This window comes from Periplaneta americana, chromosome 15 (assembly GCF_040183065.1).
Source record: "Periplaneta americana isolate PAMFEO1 chromosome 15, P.americana_PAMFEO1_priV1, whole genome shotgun sequence".
Taxonomy (NCBI): Eukaryota; Metazoa; Arthropoda; class Insecta; order Blattodea; family Blattidae; genus Periplaneta; species Periplaneta americana.
Window position 1 is genome coordinate 147,816,064 of NC_091131.1, and position 23,444 is coordinate 147,839,507.

At 35.4% G+C, this 23,444-nt stretch overlaps 1 protein-coding gene across 5 annotated transcripts in view; it reads right to left on the bottom strand.

The window, feature by feature from the left end:
- The window catches only part of LOC138715434 (tudor domain-containing protein 5-like), a 136,814-nt gene that overhangs the window by 91,474 nt on the left and 21,896 nt on the right, over nucleotides 1-23,444 (bottom strand). For 3 of the 5 annotated variants that reach the window (XM_069848336.1, XM_069848334.1, XM_069848335.1), the window contains exon 3: nucleotides 9,355-9,420. The exons of the other annotated variants lie outside the window; for them this stretch is intronic. In XM_069848336.1, the coding sequence (XP_069704437.1) occupies nucleotides 9,355-9,420 (66 nt within the window). The remainder of the gene's footprint in view (nucleotides 1-9,354; nucleotides 9,421-23,444) is intronic. 5 annotated transcript variants of the gene reach the window in all.

A 23,444-nucleotide genomic window follows, 5' to 3' on the forward strand; every position in this document is an offset into this window, starting at 1 on the left:
TTCCATTACATGCGCTGTGATAAATCTCACTCGAAACATCAAGCCAGCAGACGACTGAGAACTGTCGACAGTTTGCCAATCAAATCGAAGCGAGGTCGAGTGTACCCGAACATTTCCAGAAGTTCGTGCAGCTTTCCGTGGCAAGCTCTTCTTGCGTTTACTCTACCTAGGATAAAAATGTTTTCTTCTATTGTCAATATACATAGTACCTTCTTAATGGGAGGCTGTGCATCATGCGGGCCACAGGTCACAGAGTCCCACAAAGTGTCCATTTAATGTCAGCTCGAAAAAGCACCCAAATGAGTTACAGTAAATTTAAAAAAAACCTTAAGGATATAAAAAATTCGCGACATACACATTGTTTGTTATTAGATAAGAGGTCCGTAATTCGTGCAAGAGAGCAGCACAATGTTATTCCTTGCCTAAAATCAATTCGAAAATACTGTAATCAATATTTTGGTTCCGGTTACCCAGTGACATCCCAACAAATCTCCATCATCATCTCATCTCATCACGGTGTAGCACAGATCAATGTCCTATGGTGCACCCTGGGCAATAATTCTGCTGGTAAATTGGTCTATACAACTGCCTTCACATGGGTGTATGATGATCAGTCAAATACCTGCCATTAGTTAAAAAAAAAAAAAAGCCAGAGACTTACTTTTCTTAAAAAGAGACTTTAACTTTGAGTGACATGACATCACTGTCTAATGAAACAGTTAACAAACTTGAGACTAATAACATTAGTGCAGAAGATAGGTAAGCTTGGCCAAGTGGAAGTATGTGTGCTTGAAGAATTGAAAGCGTAAGTTCGAAACTACGATATCCTCTTTTATACTATTCACTGTGTCCATGTAATATTTCCTATTAAAATTCAAAGTAAATATTGTACTGTATTTTGTCATCTACAGTTCCTGTATGTATTTGTTATTTAATAAAAAGTTATAAATTTTCTTATGTTCTGAATAAGATTGTAGTTTAATTGAATTGTTATGTGAAATTGAAAGGAAAAAGAAAATTGATGCACCATAAGGGCCTGAATATAATACAAGGTTTTTTACCTTAAAATATACCGGTACTTATAAAAATTATACTCGTCTTAAAATGCAGCCTAACATTTAAAATACTGTTAAGATACCCTTAAAAAAATTCAGGGTTGTCTTGTATGTGAGATCATCTTATATTCAGGTCAATAGAGTAACTGGGATTAAATATGTACAGTAATTGTAGCCTACAAAATATAGTACAATAAATCTATTTGAAATTTCAATAAAATACACTATAAGAATGCAGTAAATAGTATTAAAAAAGAGCATCCTGGCTTCAAACTCTCGAATTTCTACTTTCAATTTTTCAAGTGCACACAATTCTTCTAAATTAAGATTATTTACTTCTGCATTAGAAATTTCAAGTCACATTCCCTAGTGGTTAGATTGAGACACATTAACACATTGATTAAAAAGGAAATGTTAATATTCAGGAAAATTACATTAGATCAAAATGTTGACAAGAGTATTTTCGGCTTTTTTGAACAAGGAACAATGCCATGCTATTAGCTTCAGCAAATTACAAACGAAGTTGTAAAATTACCATAAAGAGCGTTTAAATATGTAAATTTTATGCAGCAGCATGTGATCTATATTTACATTATTCAACCGATGTTGTTCTTCCAATTTTCAACTACTTTATTTTTATACTATCGCCAAAAAAATACTTAAACACTTTTTTGTGAACTTGTTTGGTTATTAACATTAGAGGAGAAAAATTCGCTCCGGCGCCAGGGATCGAACCCGGTGCTGTGGATTGAATTCGGCGTAGCTCAGTGGTCAGAGCGCTTGGTATGTAGAACCAAGGACCCGGGTTCGATCCCCGGTGCCGGAGCGAATTTTTCTCCTCTAATATTAATTGTCAATATTACAGATATTATTCTGTAGGACAAATTAATAAATCCATAATATTGTTTTATTATGCTTACAATATGAACAAACAAATTTCATGATTTTTTCCTTACTGATTGTTTTCACTTCTGAGAGTTCTTTGTAAGTTGTTGTTACTGAAAACATAGTTCATTTTCAATGTATTTCACAAATTAGACAACCTCTTCCATAATTGTTCAAATGTGCAGTGATTTTTTGGATGACATACTCAGTCAATTATGAGTGTTCACCCCTCTTGCTCTAATTACAGCCTCCATTCTGCTTGATCAAATTCATTAAAGCATTTCATGCTGTCCACTATGAGATATCCTGTCATTGTTGCAGTAGTACGACTCTAAGATAAGCCAGTTTTCAAGGACACAATTTCGATGACGGATTCTCTTTCCAACATGTACTGTATGTGCTCAGTGACATTGAAATAGGGATTATGTGCAAGACAATTCATACAGCGAATACCAACTTCATCCAAAAACAAATACACACAACTTGCTCACTCAGGATCTACAGTAGATGCTCAGAAAAGGAGCCATTTTTAATGATGGCAAGCTCTTATTTGCCTCTGAATTTGACTCATCCCACACCATAACTAAACCTGCATTGTGGGCTATCTTGTCCAACATTGTGCATGGTGAAAATCATTTGCATGTCCTCCTTCAAACTCTCGCGCTCGTATCTGGCAATCTTAAGCAGAATCTTGATTCAAGAGTGAATAATAGATCATTCCAGTGCACCAATGTCCGTCCTGCTGTTGATCTGTAAATCCAAGTCATGCAACGTGATGTCTTGTCAATTGCGAACCTGTATTAGGTCTTCAGGCCTTCAAACGCCATTCATATAATCTTCGTCTTATTGTTCATTCACTTACACTGACTTCTGACACTTGGAGACAATTTTGCAATTCAACTACTGAGTTGTATTTCGATCCTCCAAAGCCTGCAGTTGAATAACCTATCATCTGTCACTGTAGTGCTCTACTACCATCTCAACATGCCTTCTGCAATTGACCTGAAGTTCCCAATACTGTTTTAGAGTCCACTGGATGGAATCTAATGATGCACCAAGTGTATGAGCGACATATCTGAAGCTCCTTCCATCCTCAATTAATGCAACTGTTTTTGCAGCATCTTCAGGACGTAGAATTATTTCAAGGAAGCGATCACTTTAAATTGGCTGAATCTGTGACAAAATGACAAGACAGTATTAACAATAACCTACCACTTCCTTACATTCTGTGTGATGCAATTCATACAACAATTAAGGTTCTCCATCACAAATGTTTATTGTTACTGCTTTATGTGCAGTATCCATAAAAACCATGGGAAAACAAATGAAACCATTACAACAATTAAATGGATATATCTGTTTATAAAAGGACTTCCCCCATCCATTTAAATATTGCTGGTAAACACAAAAATAATATGAAACCCACAATTCACTTATCATTATGATACGAACTGATACTTTTTTTCTTTTAGTATGGTATTTCACCTTATGCCAATGAGTGTACTTGATTTTCTTACAGTTCTGACATATGCATATTTTTCCAGAAGATTTCACAACTGTAAAGGTCCCATTATATTGAACATAACTTACTTACAAATGGCTTTTAAGGAACCTGCCCGCAGGTTCATTGCCACATTCACATAAGCCTGCTATCAGTCTCTATCCTGAGCAAGATTAATTCCTATCATCATATCCCATCTCCCTCAAATCCATTTTAATATTATCCACTCGTCTCCGTCTCAGTCACCCCAAAGAACTTTTTCCCTCTGGCCTCTCAACTAACACTCTATATACATTTCTGGATTCGCCCATATGTGCTACATACCCTGCCCATTTCAAACGTCTGGATTTAATGTTCCTAATTATGTCAGGCGAAGAATACAATGAGTGCAGTTCTGCATTGTGTAACTTTCTCCATTCTCCTGTAACTTCATCCCTCTTAGCCCCAAATATTTTCCTAAGCACCTTATTCTCAAACACCCTTAACCTCTGTTCCTCTTTCAAAGTGAGAGTCCAAGTTTCACAACCATACAGAACAACCGGTAATATAATTGTTTTATAAATTCTAACTTTCAGCTTTTTTAAGAGCAGACTGGATGATAAAAGCTTCTCAATCGATTAATAACAGGCATTTCCCATACTTATTCTGCATTTAACTTCCTCCCGATATTTGAATTTTTCCACCTCTTCAAAGGATAAATCTCCAATTTTTATATTTCCATTTCGTACAATATTCTTGTCACGAGACAATCATATACTTTGAGTCCACACCTCTGGAGTAATGATTAACGTGTCTGGTCGCAAAACCAGATGGCCCGGGTTTGATTCCTGGTCGGGGTAAGTTACTTGGTTGAGGTTTTTTTCGGGGGTTTTCCCTCAATTCAATATGAGCAAATGCTGGGTAACTTTCGGTGCTGGACCCCAGACTCATTTCACCACCATTTTCACCTTAATCTCACTCAGACACTAAATAACCTAAGATGTTGATAAAGCGTCGTAAAATAATCTAATAAAAAAATATACTTTGACTTTTCAGGATTTACTTCCAAACCTATCTCTTTACTTGCTTCAAGTAAAATTTCCGTGTTTTCACTAATCATTTGATATTGAAAGCAGTAGCAGTAGCAGTAGCAGTAGTAGTAGTAGTAGTAGTAGTAGTAGTAGTAGTAGTAGTAGTAGTAGTAGTAGTAGGAGTAGTAGTATACTCATCATCGTCGTCAGTTATTCCTGACAGAATTTCTTTGGTCTTTCTACTCTTGTAGTTCCAATGAGTTGATAATGAAGCAGCTTTAAAGACATAGAGCTTTGACCCATTCTCTGTAAGTGCGTATACCATTCTGAAATATTAATTATTATCAATGGTTTTCCATTATGCTATTAGTTTCTAATTCCATTCGAATATTTTCAATTATAAAATAATAATAATAATTTTTGTTCTAACAGTATCTTTGGTGGGTTCCTTATATCAAGCAAAAGCAGAAGCAACAGCAGCAGCAGCAAAAATTAATAACAGTCAATATTGCTATTTTTATAATTAAAAGCATGGCTAAATACAGTGGTCAATTTAAAAGATGATCTGCAATAGACAGCTGCAGCATATGTTGAAAACAGGCTTGCCACTCATACCGATTTTGACTTCATTGTCTGGAGCCCACCAGAACGTCATTCAGGACACTAAATGCCCCTATTTCTGGGACTTTTATAATTTAATTCACTAAAATAATTTCCCCCATTTTATTACATGTAATTTATTTTAATACATGAATACTGTTCTTTATAGGGCATATATAGACCTACTCATAAGAAGTAAAGCTGACTCCAATGTTATAAAATCACCAGAAAGTGATTTTGTAAGTTTAGGCCTAATGAAAATGCTATCTTCTATCTTCAGAAGAACTTCGATTTTTCTGAAAACAACTCCCTACACAAACTTGAACCATTATCATTAAAAGGAAACTATCGAATTTCTTTAAAAACGTTCAAGCAGCAGCTACTGAACTGCGAATTAGTGTCAATATGAAAGCCCTGTTTGTGTAAACTATAGTGTCTTAAAAACGTACTGTCAAACGTTTTAGAAGGCAAAGGGGGCAACAATGTGGGCTTGAAGTGGATGGAGAATTTTAAGCAGTGCCACCTGCCTGCTTTGGTAGAGGTGGTGTCATGTGTCTTGCCTTACCACCCTCCAATGCCTATGTAGAGAGGGTTTTCTTTCATAAGACTTTAAAGTGAACAAATGTTAGGAACAAGTGTTCTGTTGATTCGATCAAAGCAGAACTTCTCATCAATACAAACATTAATATGACTTGGTCTCTGGATAAACTTCGGGGCTTATACCGCATTGTCTTGGTGTTCGTGACTGACGTTTCGACTGCTGTGTTGTGTCATCTTTCAGAGCTGAGCAAGTTGGATAAAGAAATAGTGTGCGAGCTTGTGTATATATATATATATATATATATAGGTATATATATATATATATATACATACAAGCTCGCACAGCTCTGAAGATGACCACAACACAATGGTCAAAACATCAGCCACCAACACCAAGACAACGCGGTATAAGCCCCGAAGTTTATCCAGAGACCTGTACACCAGCTCCGGAAGCCTACGCGAACACTAATATGACTTGTTCAGACTTCATACACAAGTTAAAAACTGAGAAAAAACTGTTGGAATCTGCTAGAAGCAAAAAAATAAATAAATAAATAAAAAAATAAGTGGAACCACTGTTAAATGAAAGTACAGATGTTGCATTATATCTCTGCCAGCAACTGGCTGTTGAGTTTCAAGTAGCTTATTTTGGTCGTAGATGTCAGAGTACTAAAAGCAAAACAAAAAATACCTGGTTCCTTCATTCCAATGCTCTGGTCACTGATTGCCTGAGTGTAAGGTGAGAGTTTAGACATACTTTTTCTCGCAGATTAGTACAACCTTTTGCTATCTCTCATCCCCTCACCACAAACTGTGACACTGCACAGAGGCAGAGATTAATGTGTCGCATAAAGTTCTTTGCATTACCTATTAAGACAAGAAGTAATTTGATGTTTTGTGTAAAGCAGTACGCAGCTATTAAGTTAAAAAAACTTGGGAGGGAGAATTCATAAATTTTGTTTCTATTTCTGAAAAGTAAAAAGTGGTAACTCGTGTTGGAAATGATGGCCATCTGTTTCAATGCACTTTTCCACTAATTGATTGGTTACTATTTATAACATACACATATAAAGTAGAAATATGCAGGGTGATTCAGACCACATGTAATAGTAATTTATTTCAGAAACTAATGCATTAAAATTTTCGAGATAAAAATATTTATTACTAAAGCACATGTGAACTTTCACTTGAGCTTGATTTCATCAATCAGCCTTAACAGGCAGTAGAGTCAGTGGCGTATTACTTTAAAATTTCAAATGAGAGTCGTGGTCAAATATGGTATCATTTGATAGAGCTCTTCAAAACAAACAACTTTCATAAGAAACGTTTTTATTAATTACTACTCTTTCAATGAGAAAACGTACGAAAAGACAATGGGTGATTCAGATCACCTGTAAGTCATTTATTTCGGAAACTAGTGCATTAAAATTTCCGTTGTTAACAATTTTATTAATGACCACACCCCCTTCACAATATTCTGCATATGCCACTGCTTACGGCATTCTGGTAGGCGTTGATCATGAAATGATGCTGAGCGAACTTAAGCAGGTTTACAGTTGACAGCACACATAGAGGTAAGTGGTTTTAAATTGTGTCCATTTTGTGCGTGCAACCACCCTCATGGCAGCTTGACACTCTCGTAGTGAGTTTGCTTTTGCAGGAATCTGAAATGATGAGCCTCTCTCCATACGAACTACAAAATATCTTTAAAAATCGCCAAATCAGTCAAGCCATTTTTGGAGTTTGTGGTTGTCCCCACTACTACTCTGATAGTCGCGTGGTGGAGCCTCGGCATGCTGCAGTGCTTGTCGGCGCACTGGCACAGCTAAATAGCGCACCTGGGGCTCAAAGACTGGACAGGCCTGATTTAAACCCTATGTAATGAAGAAAGATTTTTATTTAATATTTTTTATATTCTGAAGAAGGGGTGAAGAATCATGGCGTAAAAAATACTTCGAAATTTTTATGGGAACACGTGTCTTCAGTATTCCTGATATCTAGAATGAGACTTTAGCATGCGATGTGCAATCATTAATCCTAAATTACTGGGCAGGTTCTGTTCACAGTACGTACCAGTATTCAAGAGTCAGGGACTAATATTATAGAAGATAAACAATCTATTTTACTACAAAATTATAGTTTTTTTTAAAGATAATACAGAATGACAATTTACTCCAAACTGACTATAACATAATTTATAGTTAGATTTCTTTGATAAGGCAAAGTGACAAATGAAATAGAATATTTTATGGGTTTACATTTTTTTTCTTCAGTAAAGTAAAATATTACTTAGAATGTAGATCACGAATGTAATTTCAAGTTAATTATGGCACTTCTTATACACCAATGACTATTCCTGTAATGAGATACTTCCTTCAGGGTGAACTGAATTATAAACTGGATAAACAATAAACAAAGGAGACATTGACAGCTGATAACGCTACGGACATTTTGTCGATCTGTATACAGAATTTCCTTCTACATCACTGAGCAAATGTTACATTTGCACAAAATGTTATTCTACTCAAAATTGGCTTGGACAATTTTCTTTTCAAGCTGTTTTCGTACATAAGATATGTTAAATGACGCAATATAAATAAAAAATTCTGAACATCTGACCTGTTATGGCACTAAAATCGTCCTCCAGTGGCTTAAGGAGGGAAAGCTGGTGATCAACAAGATCTCCCAACTAGGTCTAGTAGACCCGTCGACCAAAAGCAGATGTGGTCCTCCAGACATACTGGGGGTTGTGTGTGAATGAAGTAGCCACCAAAACGTTAAAATATGGCGTTCACTTAAATCGGCTACAACATGCTATTTAACCTCTCCAACAACATTCTGAACATATTTCGTCACAGAAATAAGTTACCATCTACAAAATGAGGAGTCCAATAAAACATTCCTCACACACAATTAATATATTTACAACTATCTACATGAATTATTTTTCAGAAAATTAGTATTATACAACAGAGCAAAAAGCAGCATATGTCCAATGTTAGCAATCTAGAAGATAAGGCAAAAAGTGGTGCATTTTTCAAAATCATACTGAAATAGTGGCAATCAACTTTGCACCAATGTTGTGTGTTAATCATTATAGCATTAACAAATTAAATGATATAATGTTCAGTGTTTTGTTTCTGAAGTACGCTTTCTGTCAGTTTGGTGCACACTAATTCACTGTTTCTGTAATTGATGTCTAACATGAAAAAAATACATTTCTTCCCAGATACATCAGATGTCCCATAATTTTTCATAAAATTTCCTTCAATACTAGTAGGTTTATACTTAGTAGCATTTATGATGATAAAATATATGCAATTTATATCACACTGTTACTTATGCTTTTAACACAATCACCAAAACAGCATTTTCATTAAATGAAGTACAAAAAAATCGTAGTAAATTTGTCAGAATGCATGTGAACGACATTTTTGACAGTCACGAAATATCTTGTTCAAAGATACAGACCCAGAAACAAAATTTGAGCCACCTGAATTTTCCAAGTTCCAGTTACAGAGCACTGCTTACTGAGCTGAGCATGTGCAGTATGTTATAACTGGAACTTGGAAAATTCAGGTGGACAAATTTTGTTTCTGGGTCTGTACAATCAAATATTCATATCTTGTTAGAATAAGAAAATGTTATTCTCCACTTCATCTTTTCAGAAGCAGCGCATAACTTTAGACAATTAATAACAAACAAAAAATGAAACATGAAATACATACATATAGAGCACATCTTGTACTAACTCTCGAATTACCTTAAAATCCACTGCAAGTACAATAGCAACCAGAGGCTTCATGCTGCACAATCGGCCTTGCTTTGTCTACGAAAGAGGGTTAGGAGTTTAGTACATTAAAAAACATTCAGAAGAAGTTATTTCGTTATCAAAGCAATAGATTCATACTGAAACTAAAGAAACTTTTTACAAGATTTAATTTAAAATGTACATTCCATTAAAATATACAAACAAATATAAAATAAGCTACATTATGCAGTCAGTCACTTGACATTTGCCAGAACCTAGCTTTGGTTTACATCAGTCACCATCACCACAGTGTGACGTGCCGCCTGCTACACTGATGCTTCGCTGCAGCGGGCACTGTGCTGATAAGCTGGACATGGGCGGTTTGCAGTGGCAGCTCCTTTTTTGTGATAATTGTTTCTCAAATTTATCACTTTAAACTAAAAGTAATGTAAACGCCTAAAACAAGTATTTACATGTATGAAATCAATAGACTGTTACTTTAGGAACGAAATGAAAGTCGAATAAAACTAAATACTGCATTTTAGATTTCCACTTTTTCTTTTATACTGTTACATCATAAAATACAAAAAACATATATTAGTTTATGTATTTTACATATGTGTGCTTCATTGCAAAATATGTGATAGAAAAAGTTACAAAACATGGCAAATGAAAGTCTATCCCAACTTCACGATATCAGTGTTACGGAATTGATGTTTGGAGCAAGAGGAATGATACCTAACTTCTCTTCCCAATTCTGTAAGACCATAGGACTGCACAAATCGTTTCTGAATGAACTGGCCCTCCTCATAATTAAAGAGTCAGTCAAACTTTTACGGAACCATCTATATGGACTCTAATTCAGTGTACTGAAAAAACTAGCGCAACATTATCTTTTTTCTTTCTCTTATTAGCTTTCATCGCTTCTTTACATGTAACTTTTTTTTTTATTCTGTATACTGCCATTGTTTGTTTGTTTGTGTACTTGTTTATTTTTTTCTTACTCTGTTATCTTTCATCATCTCTTTGTTCTTGTATTGTTTTGTATGCTTTGTCTAATGGCAGCCTCTAATTTGAGGAAGCTCTAGTAAATAAATAAACATATTATTGAACTCTGTTACGGTGAACTGCACTCCATCTTTCATTAAATGATATTTATATAATACTTAAAATAAAACAAACACAAATGCATTAATGGACCATTTAGTGAAAATATTTACTGATCATTTGTAATGCTAGTTTTGCGGGATTGTTGGGCCCTTTCTTGCATATTAATTGCTCAATATTAGGCATTATGATCAGGGTAGTGCATGAACTGAGGAAACCTTGTATACTGTAGTCAGATGAATTACTTCTGTGTTAAGATTTCCTTATTTTCATTAACAAAAACAACTGTTCGCATATGTAAGTGGATCCAAACATGTACAGTATGCAGGTACCACGTAACTTTAACTCTGTAATTTTTAGCTGACGCTCAGCAGGAGCACAGTCTTCATTCACAATGAATCGGTATATGATAGAGATAGGGTAAAATAATATAACAGTAATTTCGGAACAGTTCCGAGAAAAAAACAGTTCCAAAAAAGGAAGAGCAGGTCGACATGTCCTGGGAGCCTGCCCTTATGGCGAAACATTGCGTATACATAGGCACCATGCAATTAGAACTAAATTGGCCGATGCCCTCAGAAAACTAAAATACACCGTCTATGAAGAAGTCCACGGAACCGCCGACAATGGCAGTAACAGACGAATTGACATAATCGCCATTAGCGAATCCCTGTCTCAGGGTATGATAATCGACCCCACCATCAGGTTTGAAACGTACAAAGGACAGCCCGAAGACGTACATGAGGAGAAACGAGCAATCTACGTTCCAACCATCCCGTATTATAAAGATAAATACCAACTTCACAATATCAGTGTTACGGGATTGATGTTTGGAGCAAGAGGAACGATACCCAACTTCTCTTCTAAATTCTGTAAGACCCTGGGACTGCACAAATCTTTTCTGAATGAACTGGCCCTCCTCATAATTAAAGAGTCAGTCAAACTTTTATGGAACCGCCTATATGGACTCTAATTCAGTGTATGGAAAAAATTGACGCACCATTATCATTTTTCTTTTTCCTTCTTAGCTTTCATTGATTCTTTACTTGAAATTTTTTTTCTTCTGTAAACTGCCATTGTTTGTTTGTGTATTTGTTTGCCTTTTTTCTTACTCTTTTAGCTCTCATCATCTATTTGTTCTGTATTGTTTTGTATCCTTTGTCTAATGGCAGCCTCTAAATTGAGGAAGCTCCAATAAATAAATAAAATAAAAAATAACAGTAGGAGTTTCTGACGGACTGTTCCTCATGCAACTGAGCACTATTTAACATACCTTCCAACCACTTTATCTGGAATGCTCCAAATACTTTCTCAGAGACCATAATTTTACTGTTCCAGCCAAAGTGTTTTCCTTGGATGTACAGTAGTTGCTTCACAGGTGAGTATGATGGGGAGAGCACGGAAATCTTTAATTCCAATGAACTGGCAGGGTGCGTTTCAATATTAAACAATCACTCCGATTGGCCAGTCAGCTTCCTTTACATGGTCTGCTATTAATATACGTAGCAACAAGAATAAATAAAATTTTAAACTGTATTTATTTTAGTAGGTTATTTTACGACGCTTTATCAACATCTTAGATTATTTAGCATCTGAATGAGATGAAGGTGATGCCGGTGAAATAAGTCCGGGGTCTAGCACCGAAAGTTACCCAGCATTTGCTCATATTGAGTTGAGGGAAAATCCCTTTAAACTGTAAGATTCTGTCTGTTATTATTCCAAAGTCATTGTTTTACTATATCTAATGAAGAAAAAATTATAAAAATGTATATGGCAATAACATAAGAGTACAAATGTAGCTCAACTAGCCTCAATGTTTATTATAAATAAAATTAAAAGACCAATATCACAGAATATTAACATTCTTTATTTAACAGAAGGAATGATAAAAAAATTAGAAAGTTTTCTAGCTTCTATAATTTACTGCACACAAATCTGACTGTAACAGTGTCGTGGTTCGAATTGTATTACGATCTGGGATTTTGGAAACTGAACTACTTACAAAACAACATAACATTTTGGTAATTATTACATTCTGTCAGAAACTTGCTGTTATTTCGGAACTGTTCTTTGGAAATAGTACTGTCTTTGAACCTGGACACTCGAAACAACTCTGGAAAAAGAGCTACTTTTCCCACCACTAGGCTATGAAATTCTTAAAACCTAATTCCATATGTTCTATATCATGAAATCATGAATGAAATTCCTCCTTCAGGAGAAGATGACGCAACAGTTGTATGGTGGTCTGAGAACTTGTTGAATCCCATACAATGGCTTGTGTGTTAGGCATCACAGGAACCATTGGGACTACACGACCAGGGCCCTCAAATCCCTGTTGTGTTTGCCTCCTCTGAATCTGGTAATTCAAAACGAAGCCATATTAGCTGCCTCTGGACTCCAAGGCCTAGACCAATGGGTAGGGCAGGATGGAGAACTAGGCCATAAACATATTTGGAAAATGGCAACAAGTATCAATCCCGTTGAAGGCATGAGACAGGATAGTATTACCCCTGCTCAATATGTAAATCCTCCTGTTTGTATTATTCCTGATATAGAAGAATTAAAAGGAGATTATCTTAATCAATTCCCATCTATTTGTATGGTATGGTTATGATTACCCTATTCTGAAATCCCGAAATGAGGACCACCTTCTCCAACGGCACCAACCAACTTATTTTTCTGAATACTGAATGAAAGAAACTGTAATATATTATACATTATCCAATTGACAGTATATTTTATTTCTGATACATTTTAGTTCAATGAACTGAAAGCTTCTTACAATAATTTAAAAAATCCTGGACAAACATTTTAGTATGGAATGAATGTGACCTAAAACATATGAAGACACATATGACTCAAACATTAGAAAGATAATTTTTACAATATTGCATTATTTTAGAGCCAAGTATATTTCTCACTGGATTGAATTTTTTTTAACAATTCCTTGTATTGGCACAAATAGTCAAAAAATGTTCTGCACATCAAATGCCTGAAGTTAAATTTTACTTTCACAAAATCAACAGTCAGTCTATTCCTCTCCTTTGTCCATTGTGCCTGTATTACAGAGAATAATCAAATAATCTTTCAACAGAAGAAGCATTATGAGCTGACACTGAAAAAAGAACTGCACTATCTTAACAATCTCATTGAACTGTTCTTCACTCCTACATGAGTCAATGTACTGGCACCATTTCTTCTGGTTCAATATAGATTTCCCACCGTATGTGACTATGAATTTCTTCAAATTTCAAGAACACCTTTACCCAACAACTTCATAGATCATCCCACATTTTCCCAAGGTACATCTTCTAGTCAGTTAAAACAAGAAAATTCATTTAAAGGTTGCATCCACATATTCTCGACATCCTTCATAGAGGATTTCAACATTGCACTTAAAAAAATTCATTTGGTTCAACCTCTCTTTTATTCTCAAAGACTTGAGATTACCAGCTTTTCTTTCTTGAAGATCATTAATATCTGACTGATACACAAATGAAATATACTAAGGACTGAACATAACATAAATGTATCTCACTAAAATGGTCCACAAAAAATTGTTAGGACTGCTGGAGGTTTGTTCTGAGATAGGAAGGACTCAAGAGCAGGAAACATTTCTGTTAAGTCTCTGAACAACTGAAAATACGAACAACCATCCTGTCGATGCGACAGAGAAGTTGCTAATACTCTATTCCACCAAATTCACAAAATTCTTTAGGAACTCAATATGGACAGCATAAATTGAAAAGCAATTCACTATTCTTTGTAAGTCAATACGAAGTACGTCAGTTCCATGCTGGATGCAGTTTTTCGGTATATCACCAGGCCATACCACTCCAATTAATGACCTGTTAATCAACATCTTCAGGTACTGTAGCAAAAACATCATTGCCAACACCTCTTGTAAGACCACCAAACATTGTGGTACAGTTATCACCCCCAAAAGCCACGCACTTGTTCTGTATTTCCAAATTGTTAAGAGTCTCATTGATGTAAGTTGCAATTCTGTGGCTGGGAGGAAAAAGGTGTTCAGTCAATTTTTTGTGAAAATTAGATTTTTATATATTCTGAAAACGGAAACAATTCTCTACAATCTGATAAAATGGCTAAAGTCAAATAAGACTCCTGACTGGATTTATAGAGTGTTACCAAATGTCCTAAGTACTTTTTGAATCGAGCACACACAGCTTAATGACTTAAGTATATTTAATACTTTATTCCTTACAAACCATCACATGTTTACTTTCCATGCTTCCCTATTACAAAGGTCTAACTTGTATTTTAGCCATTTTATCACATACTGATGCCCTTTCCTTTTAAAACTTTAAGCACCAGGGTAAACAGTCCTATAATTGTTTAAGACCCATTTTGCATTCCTAATAATTTACATTTCTCATTTATTTTGACATGAAAAAGGTCTTATGTTTAATAGTCCCTTCTGCTCAGTTTGGCTTCTAGTCTTCAAAGGGCTTAAGTGTGGCTATTTTTGGAAATAATCAAGAAAATTATTAAATGAGCAACATTATCTATTTTAGAAGAAATATAAACAAATAATATCGAGGAAACACCTCTTAATTAAAAAAACTCTATAATTGACACAAATTTCAATCTTTCTACTGCTTTCCTGAAAAGTATAAAATTTTTACTTAAGACCTTTTTCCTCCTGGCCACAGAATTTTTTCTGCCGTTTGATTCGACCTACTTTCAAATACTGACTACTTTAATTTCAAAGTCAATTCTTGTGATAAAAATAGTGAACAATAGTGGGTTAAATTGTTCTCCCCCCCCCCCCCGATGCTTTATTAACTGTGATGATTATCTAGCATCTGAGTGAAATGAAGGTGATAATGCCAGCGAAATGAGTCCCAAGTTCAACACCGAAAGTTACCCAGAATTCGTTCTAAATGAATTGAAGGGAAAACCCTGGAAATAACCTCGACCAGTATTTGAACCCATTCCCATTTCTTTCACGGTCCGACAAGCTAACCGTTACTTCACAGCGGCGGACTCATAATGGGGAAGATCTTCAAATTGTCATGGTTGATTGCATCTGTCAATCTACACGAACAAAGGGAATGTCTTTGAGATCTTTAACTACACATTCTACTGCATGAGGAGCAAAAACTGAGTTTACTATAGCTTCAGTTTTGATTCGCCCACAAAATATTTTTGTAGATATTTTGAAGTCAGGGAAAATTCGTCTTAGGAGTACAATCCATAGTATGCCACGATATGGAAATTTCTTGGCTTAAAAATCGATAATGTGTTAAATTGGAAAAATCATATTAAATAAATTACCCACAAACTAAATTCAGCTTGTTTTGCTATTAGATCTATGCAAAAGATAGTAAATATCAATACTATAAAAACAATATACTTTGCATACTTCCACTCGGTAATGAGTTTTGGAATAATATTCTGGGGAAATTCCACAGATAGTAACAATATATTTCTGAATTTAACATCAACGGACGTGTATACATCACCAAACATCGTAAGATGAAGAATATATTTCTATTACAAAAAAGAGTAATTAGAATAATAGTAGGTGCCAAATCTAGGGAATCGTGTAGGACTATTTAAAAAAAAACTACAAATAATGCCCATGGCTTGTCAATATATTCTTTCATTAATAATCTTCCTCATATGTAATCGTGAAAACTTTGTAACTAATTCAACAGTTCATAGCATAAATACACGTCAAAAAAATGACTTTCATACTCCATCGGCAAGTCTATCATGCTATCAAAAAGGAGTGCGTTATATGGCAGTAAAAATTTTTAATAGCCTCCCTATCGATATAAAAAATGAAACTCAAAACATAAAATTATTTAGGGCCAAATTAAAGAAGTACCTAATTTCTAACGCCTTCTATTCTGTAGGGGAATTCATGACATTCAATAACGCTTCATGAAATTGATACTAAAACTTTGTGTTGTATTTGTAGACTATATTGTAAATCTCGTCTGCATATATTTCATTTAGACTGTGACTATAAATTAAGACTTTATAATAGTATTAAGTTTTTTGACTTGTTCCATATTCTAGCTGTAAGCATGTATGAATACCATGGAATGTTAATAAATATAATACAATACAATACAATAAGTGTGCTTTCAGCAGCACATTATCTTCCAGTTCGCAATTGGGCTTCACAAATAAAAAATTTATTGTCACTTTAACCGATGAATTTGCACTCCTAACACACTTCATAATATATTTCTCTGTTTTAATGTTGAGTTCAAATCACTGGTGGCATGATTTGCAATTAAAGCATAGGTGTCTGGGCAGCAAGTCATACATTCTGCTTCCCATTATAATCTTCTGGGATGAAAACATGGATATTTTTCTCGGAGTTTATCTGTAAATGTCATGTCTCTTCGTCATGATGAGAAATCACCTTAAAAACACAAGATAAAACATGTTTTATTCATCTATATAAAAAACATAAACCTATTAAAAAAAAGTCCGTAATTCATATTTTAATGATTATTAAAATGTTATTTCAACTTACCTAATAAGACGAGAAGAGAGCACGTAATTTAATAAGATGCAGCTGGATGAATAACAGCACTTGGAAACCAGTTCCGAACATGCTAGTAACACACACAAACAGCAAATGAAAAGCTCCGTCGCTAGTCTCATAAATTGATTTTAAGTAATATATCTTTGTACTCTCGATAGTCTCATTGATATACTGTATGTGATACATCTATAATAAACGAGAACTGCGCACAAACTGTGCAAAGAGTGTGTGTGTATCTAATGCTCTGGATTTAACAATGAAATCATCATCCTTCTTCTTCCCAATATTTTGATGGAAGGTCCACAAATGTCCTAAGAGTTTCACAATTAGCCAGGTGCTCCATCTCTATGTCCTCTTCTCCGGTGCACAGTAAGCATTTAGGTGAATTCAGTACTCCAATACGATGGAGGTGTTTACTGAGGCAATCATGACCAGTAATCAATCTAAACATGGCCACGGCAGATTTTCGAGGTAGATCGGGAATTAGTTTTGGATCTTTGAATGATTCTTTCCATTTTGAATTTTGATGTTTTGCCTGTTCGCTGTAACTTATTCTTTTTATGACTCGCTTTATTGATTTATATGGGAACTTGAAATTTTTTTTTAAGTTGATATAAGTTCCTTTCTTTGCTAACATGTCTGCTTACTCGTTACCGTTCAGTCTGCAGTGGGCCAGGATCCTTTGGAAGACCACTTTTTTATTTAGCATTTGAATTTGTTTTACCATGCAATGAATTTCTTTTACTTTTTCCATTTTAGGGGATGTAGTTGAGCTGATGGACTGGATTGCAGTTTTGGAGTCAGACAGGATGACTGTTTTTGCACTGGTTTAGCCACACAAATACATTTTGAAGTAATGTATAAATGGCTTCAACTTCGCCATCAAAATTTGTTGTGTACTTGCCAACATTTTTATAAAGAGAAAAATATTGGCAAGTAGCTTCTGCTCCAGCTCCTTCATTTTGATCCATGAGAGATCCATCAGTGTAAATGTACAACCAGTCCTTTTGTGGATATTTTCTATTAATTGTTTGTAGGGCAATGGCTTTTGCTATTTCTGGATTTATATCTTTTTTGTTGAAGACTTCATCAAGATCAAGGCAGCAATCTACTTTGAAGTTATTAAGTGGATTATATCGAGACATCAAGTTTTCCTTTTCACTTGGTATTTCTAGAATTTGCTCAAGCTTTTCTACCTCTTGCATGTATCCATTTTGGGTCCTCAATGTAAATTTAAAATCTTTGTATTTACTCCATTTATCCCAATTTGGAAGCCTTCTTAATTTTTCATAGGTTAAAAGGGCTTGTGTTACTGTGCAAAGAGTAGATGTAAATATAATCTTAGTTGTCCTTGCTATAAGGAGAGATAGATCTGCAGCATTTCTTGCACTTTAATATATGGTACTTTTCACATTTTTCTGAGCACAAAACACATATGCACATATCATCCAGATCGTTGAATGTCTTATTGGAGCACAGCTTGTGGTGGAAACCATAGATTGCCAATCTTGTAGTCACATGTCGCATTTCGTAGTTCGTCTGAGTCCAGCTTCTGTCTTGCATCGCACAGGTTGCATAGAATTCCGGTGGTATGTCCCTTTTCTTTTCACGTAGGTTCAGTAAGCTTCACTACATGGCAGCAGTAGTGTAGTTCGCAGATCTTCTATGAGGAAGGTCTCCCTGGTGAGCTCGTACACCAGTCTCGATCTTGTACTTTGCGATACTCCTACCGCCCTCTTGAGGTATCTGGCTTTTACTCTTTCTATCTCTTCCAGCTGCTTATATGTGAGATGTTCCCATACCAGACCGATTTCATACGTAAGAACAGGTACTATCTTCAGCCTGAATAGGTCCATAGCGGTGTCCATTGATAGCAGCCTGATGTTCCTGATCTCGTTCATGGCCCTGATTGCAGCCACCGTTCTCGTTCTAATGTGGATTCTGAAACTCTTCCCTGTTGTGTGTATTGTAAGACCTAAGTATTTGAAGTTGTTTACTCTCTTTAGGAATTTATCGTTGCATTTTACTTGTTCTCCTGCGGTGAGCCTGCCTCCTTTCCTAAATACTACCATTTCCGTGATACATCTCAATACTGAATTCACATTCCCAGAAAGCCAATGCCTGCCTTCCAAATTTAACACTAGATGTCAGCAATAGAGAAAAATAGAAAACTTGAAAATGTGGACTAAAAACAGGAATTGTAAAATTGTATTTGAACCTAAAATGTAGACATATGATAATCCTAGATATAGTTCACAGAACTAACAGTAGTGCTGGAGCAGATCTCTATGATGTATGTATCTTTGGCATCATCAAAGACTCCTTAAGCATTTTGAATCACCACCTTTATTTCAATTCTTGATTTGTTACCTCTTGTTTTATATACGTGAACATTATTAAATAAACTACTTTCTAGGTTTATACATATTTACTAAATATTTTATTATGTTGATTCAAAATGCTGAGTTTCTATTTTATTCTTTCAATTATAATTTCGTATTATATTTCTTATTCAGAATATTCTGTTTTTCAAAATTCAAGACCTTGTGGTCTACAAAAATCGTTGGTCTGATGTTTTCAATAAAAATCTATCAAGGGCTAGAATATTTATCCCACTTGATCAATATACTACTGTTTTCCAAGCTGAAGTGTTTGCGATATTAGCTTGTGTTCAGGGAAACCTATTTAAATAGATCATGTAAAGACATGAATATCTACATCTGCTCTGATAGTCAGGCTGCATTGGGTGCACACCAGAGTGCTGCATTGGAGTTAAATCGCTCGCTTGAACTCGGTCGAATGTCGCACTCTAGAGTGAGGTAAGATCGATCGTGATACGCTCGTAATAAATAGAAGCACAGTACAAGGTCATCTCACCGACATGTCTTATCTTAAATTACATAAGTTAGGTCAGATGCAACAGTGTTCATGAGTAAGATAGTTATATATAATAAAAGTAATATAATACAGTTATATGAACACTTTTTTTTTCATATAACTGTATTATATTACTTTTATTATATATAACTAATGTCTTATCTTGTATGGAAGGCGACAGATAAGATGCACATATGTTTTGCTCATATGGTAAAAATAAGGCTTTATTTCCTGCATTTATGACAAACGTCTAATGGAACAGTCTAATGGAATGTACCAAAACAGTAACATGAAGTTATAAATAACATAGTGTGAAAAACTTGGATATACAGTTATTATTTCTAATTAATAATTATTCAATATTTGATTTACCACATATATAATATGACAGGTCCACACACAGTGTTCCGCCTATATACTGCGACAATGTAGAAACGTTTCACAAAATATTACTGATATAGCAGTAGATTAATAGCAATATTAGTACAGAGACGTCACAGGAAATATAATAAAACGAATAATCATGCTGCACAACTGTTACAGACGCAAAGATTGATACATTAATTATTAGAGATTATTATTATTACTAGAAAACTTGATACGGTTCTTGCATTATTGTGAGTGTCTTCTCCGTTTATAATAATTACATTTACATCCAATAACATCTAACAGATGTGGCAAAAACAAAATCACTCCTGTGTGTGTGTGTGTGGGGGGGGGGGGGGAACATTTACCTACAACATTTACCTACAACATTTATATTACATTTTAAAGCAAGTTTTGTAGCTGTACTATTGAGAGGTTAGTTAAACACTGCAAAGTTTTGAAATGATAAACATCTATGATGTTACTACACAGTTCATCACTGTAACAAGAACGAATGTCTAACACTCGGCTTACACCGTTCGAGGATTTATCACTCGTGACAATTTTACCCATCATGCATGTACGCTACCTACAGATTATGCTATGAACTACTTGGCGCTCGAGCGAAAACATTTGATACAGACCTCTGGTGCACACAGAGTTGATTGAAGGCTGGTTGAAGAACGTAGAATTACCCTGGAAAGCTTATTCAGAAGAAATAAAGTATAACTTGAGTCCCAGGACACAGTGGAGTGCAAGACAATGAATAAGACGACCTACTGGCCAAGCATGGAACTACTATCCAATGCTATGGCATCTCAAAGTATAAACGGGCTCTAAAGAACAACCTAACGAAGGATTTATTAGGAGCATGGAGATCTAAACCAGCCATGAGACAGACCAAACTTCTCATTGGAGAACCAAAACTTAATGTAACTGAATAGCTCCATTTAAAAAAAAATCATTTATTCCCAATTCTACCACCTGCAACTTTCCACATTTCGAACTTTTGACAATTAGCTCTGCCCACTGTTCTAGACAATATACATTTTGATAGTAACGCTGAACATTATTTTCAATTAATCCAAAATTCGTATCAGATAGTAACATGGTGTGACCAATCTGTAGAATATGTGCTGAACTGAATCAAAGTGGCCCTTTCTTAGATACAGCCAGAAAGAAACTACTGTCCAATTTTTGTTTTGGCAGCAGCAATTGCCACTAAAAACAATAATTTTTAACCTGAAGAGAGATTTCTTTGAAGTACTTCTTTTAACAGCTTCCAATCTCTTCTGAGCCCCTACTAGCTGTTGTTTCGTCCCGAAGAAAACATGTCCCAGTATCACCACAATCATGTATATTAAGATTGTATGTAAAATATTTACTACAATAAAATTCTGAACCTGCTAAAAGTTTAGGAGTATGTAACACTGCTGTGTAGATCCGGATCTTGCATGGCTTCCTCTTTATAGTCAGAAATGGCTTCCTGACCAGATTCTGCCCTTCTTTGACGCAACTTCCATTGCTTCTTAAGCATACTTACTTACAAATGGCTTTTAAGGAACCCGAAGGTTCATTGCCGCCCTCACATAAGCCCGCCATCGGTCCCTATCCTGTGCAAGATTAATCCAGTCTCTATCATCATATCCCACCTCCCTCAAATCCATTTTAATATTATCCTCCCATCTACGTCTCGGCCTCCCTAAAGGTCTTTTTCCCTCCGGTCTCCCAACTAACACTCTATATGCATTTCTGGATTCGCCCATGCGTGCTACATGCCCTGCCCATCTCAAACGTCTGGATTTAATGTTCCTAATTATGTCAGGTGAAGAATACAATGCGTGCAGTTCTGTGTTGTGTAACTTTCTCCATTCTCCTGTAACTTCATCCCTCTTAGCCCCAAATATTTTCCTAAGCACATTATTTTCAAACACCCTTAACCTATGTTCCTCTCTCAGAGTGAGAGTCTAAGTTTCACAACCATACAGAACAACCGGTAATATAACTGTTTTATAAATTCTAACGTTCAGATTTTTGGACAGCAGACTGGATGATAAGAGCTTCTCAACCGAATAATAACACGTATTTCCCATATTTATTCTGCGTTTAATTTCCTCCCGAGTGTCATTTATATTTGTTATTGTTGCTCCAAGATATTTGAATTTTTCCACCTTTTCGAAGGATAAATCTCCAATTTTTATATTTCCATTTCGTACAATATTCTGGTCACGAGACACAATCATATACTTTGTCTTTTCGGGATTTACTTCCAAATCGATCGCTTTACTTGCTTCAAGTAAAATTTCCGTGTTTTCCCTAATCGTTTGTGTATTTTCTCCTAACATATTCACGTCATCCGCATAGACAAGCAGCTGATGTAACCCGTTCAATTCCAAACCCTGCCTGTTATCCTGAACTTTCCTAATGGCATATTCTAAAGCGAAGTTAAAAAGGAAAGGTGATAGTGCATCTCCCTGCTTTAGCCCGCAGTGAATTGGAAAAGCATCAGATAGAAACTGGCCCATACGGACTCTGCTGTATGTTTCACTGAGACACATTTTAATTAATCGAACTAGTTTCTTGGGAATACCAAATTCAATAAGAATAACATATAATATTTCCCTCTTAACCAAGTCATACGCCTTTTTGAAGTCTATGAATAACTGATGTACTGTACCCTTATACTCCCATTTTTTCTCCATTATCTGTCGAATACAAAAAATCTGATCAATAGTCGATCTATTACGCTGAAAACCGCACTGATGATCCCCAATAACTTCATCTACATACGGAGTTAATCTTCTCAAAAGGATATTGGACAAAATTTTGTACGACGTCAACAAAAGTGACATTCCTCGAAAGTTACCACAGTTGGTTTTGTCCCCCTTTTTAAAAATAGGTACAATTATGGACTCCTTCCATTGTTCTGGTACAATTTTCTTTTCCCAAATAGCAAGTACAAGTTTATAAATTTCGCTATATAATGCACTTCCACCCTCTTGTATTAATTCTGCTGGAATTTGATCGATACCTGGAGACTTGTACTTTTTCAGATTTTCTATCGCAATTTCGACTTCTGAAAGCGTGGGTTCGGGTATAAATGGCTCAGCAGTTTGTATTTCAATTTCGTCCCGATCATTTCTATTTGGCCTATGTACATTTAGTAGTTGCGCAAAATAGTTTTTCCATCTGTTTAGGATTGATGGAGAGTCTGCAAGCAAGTCGC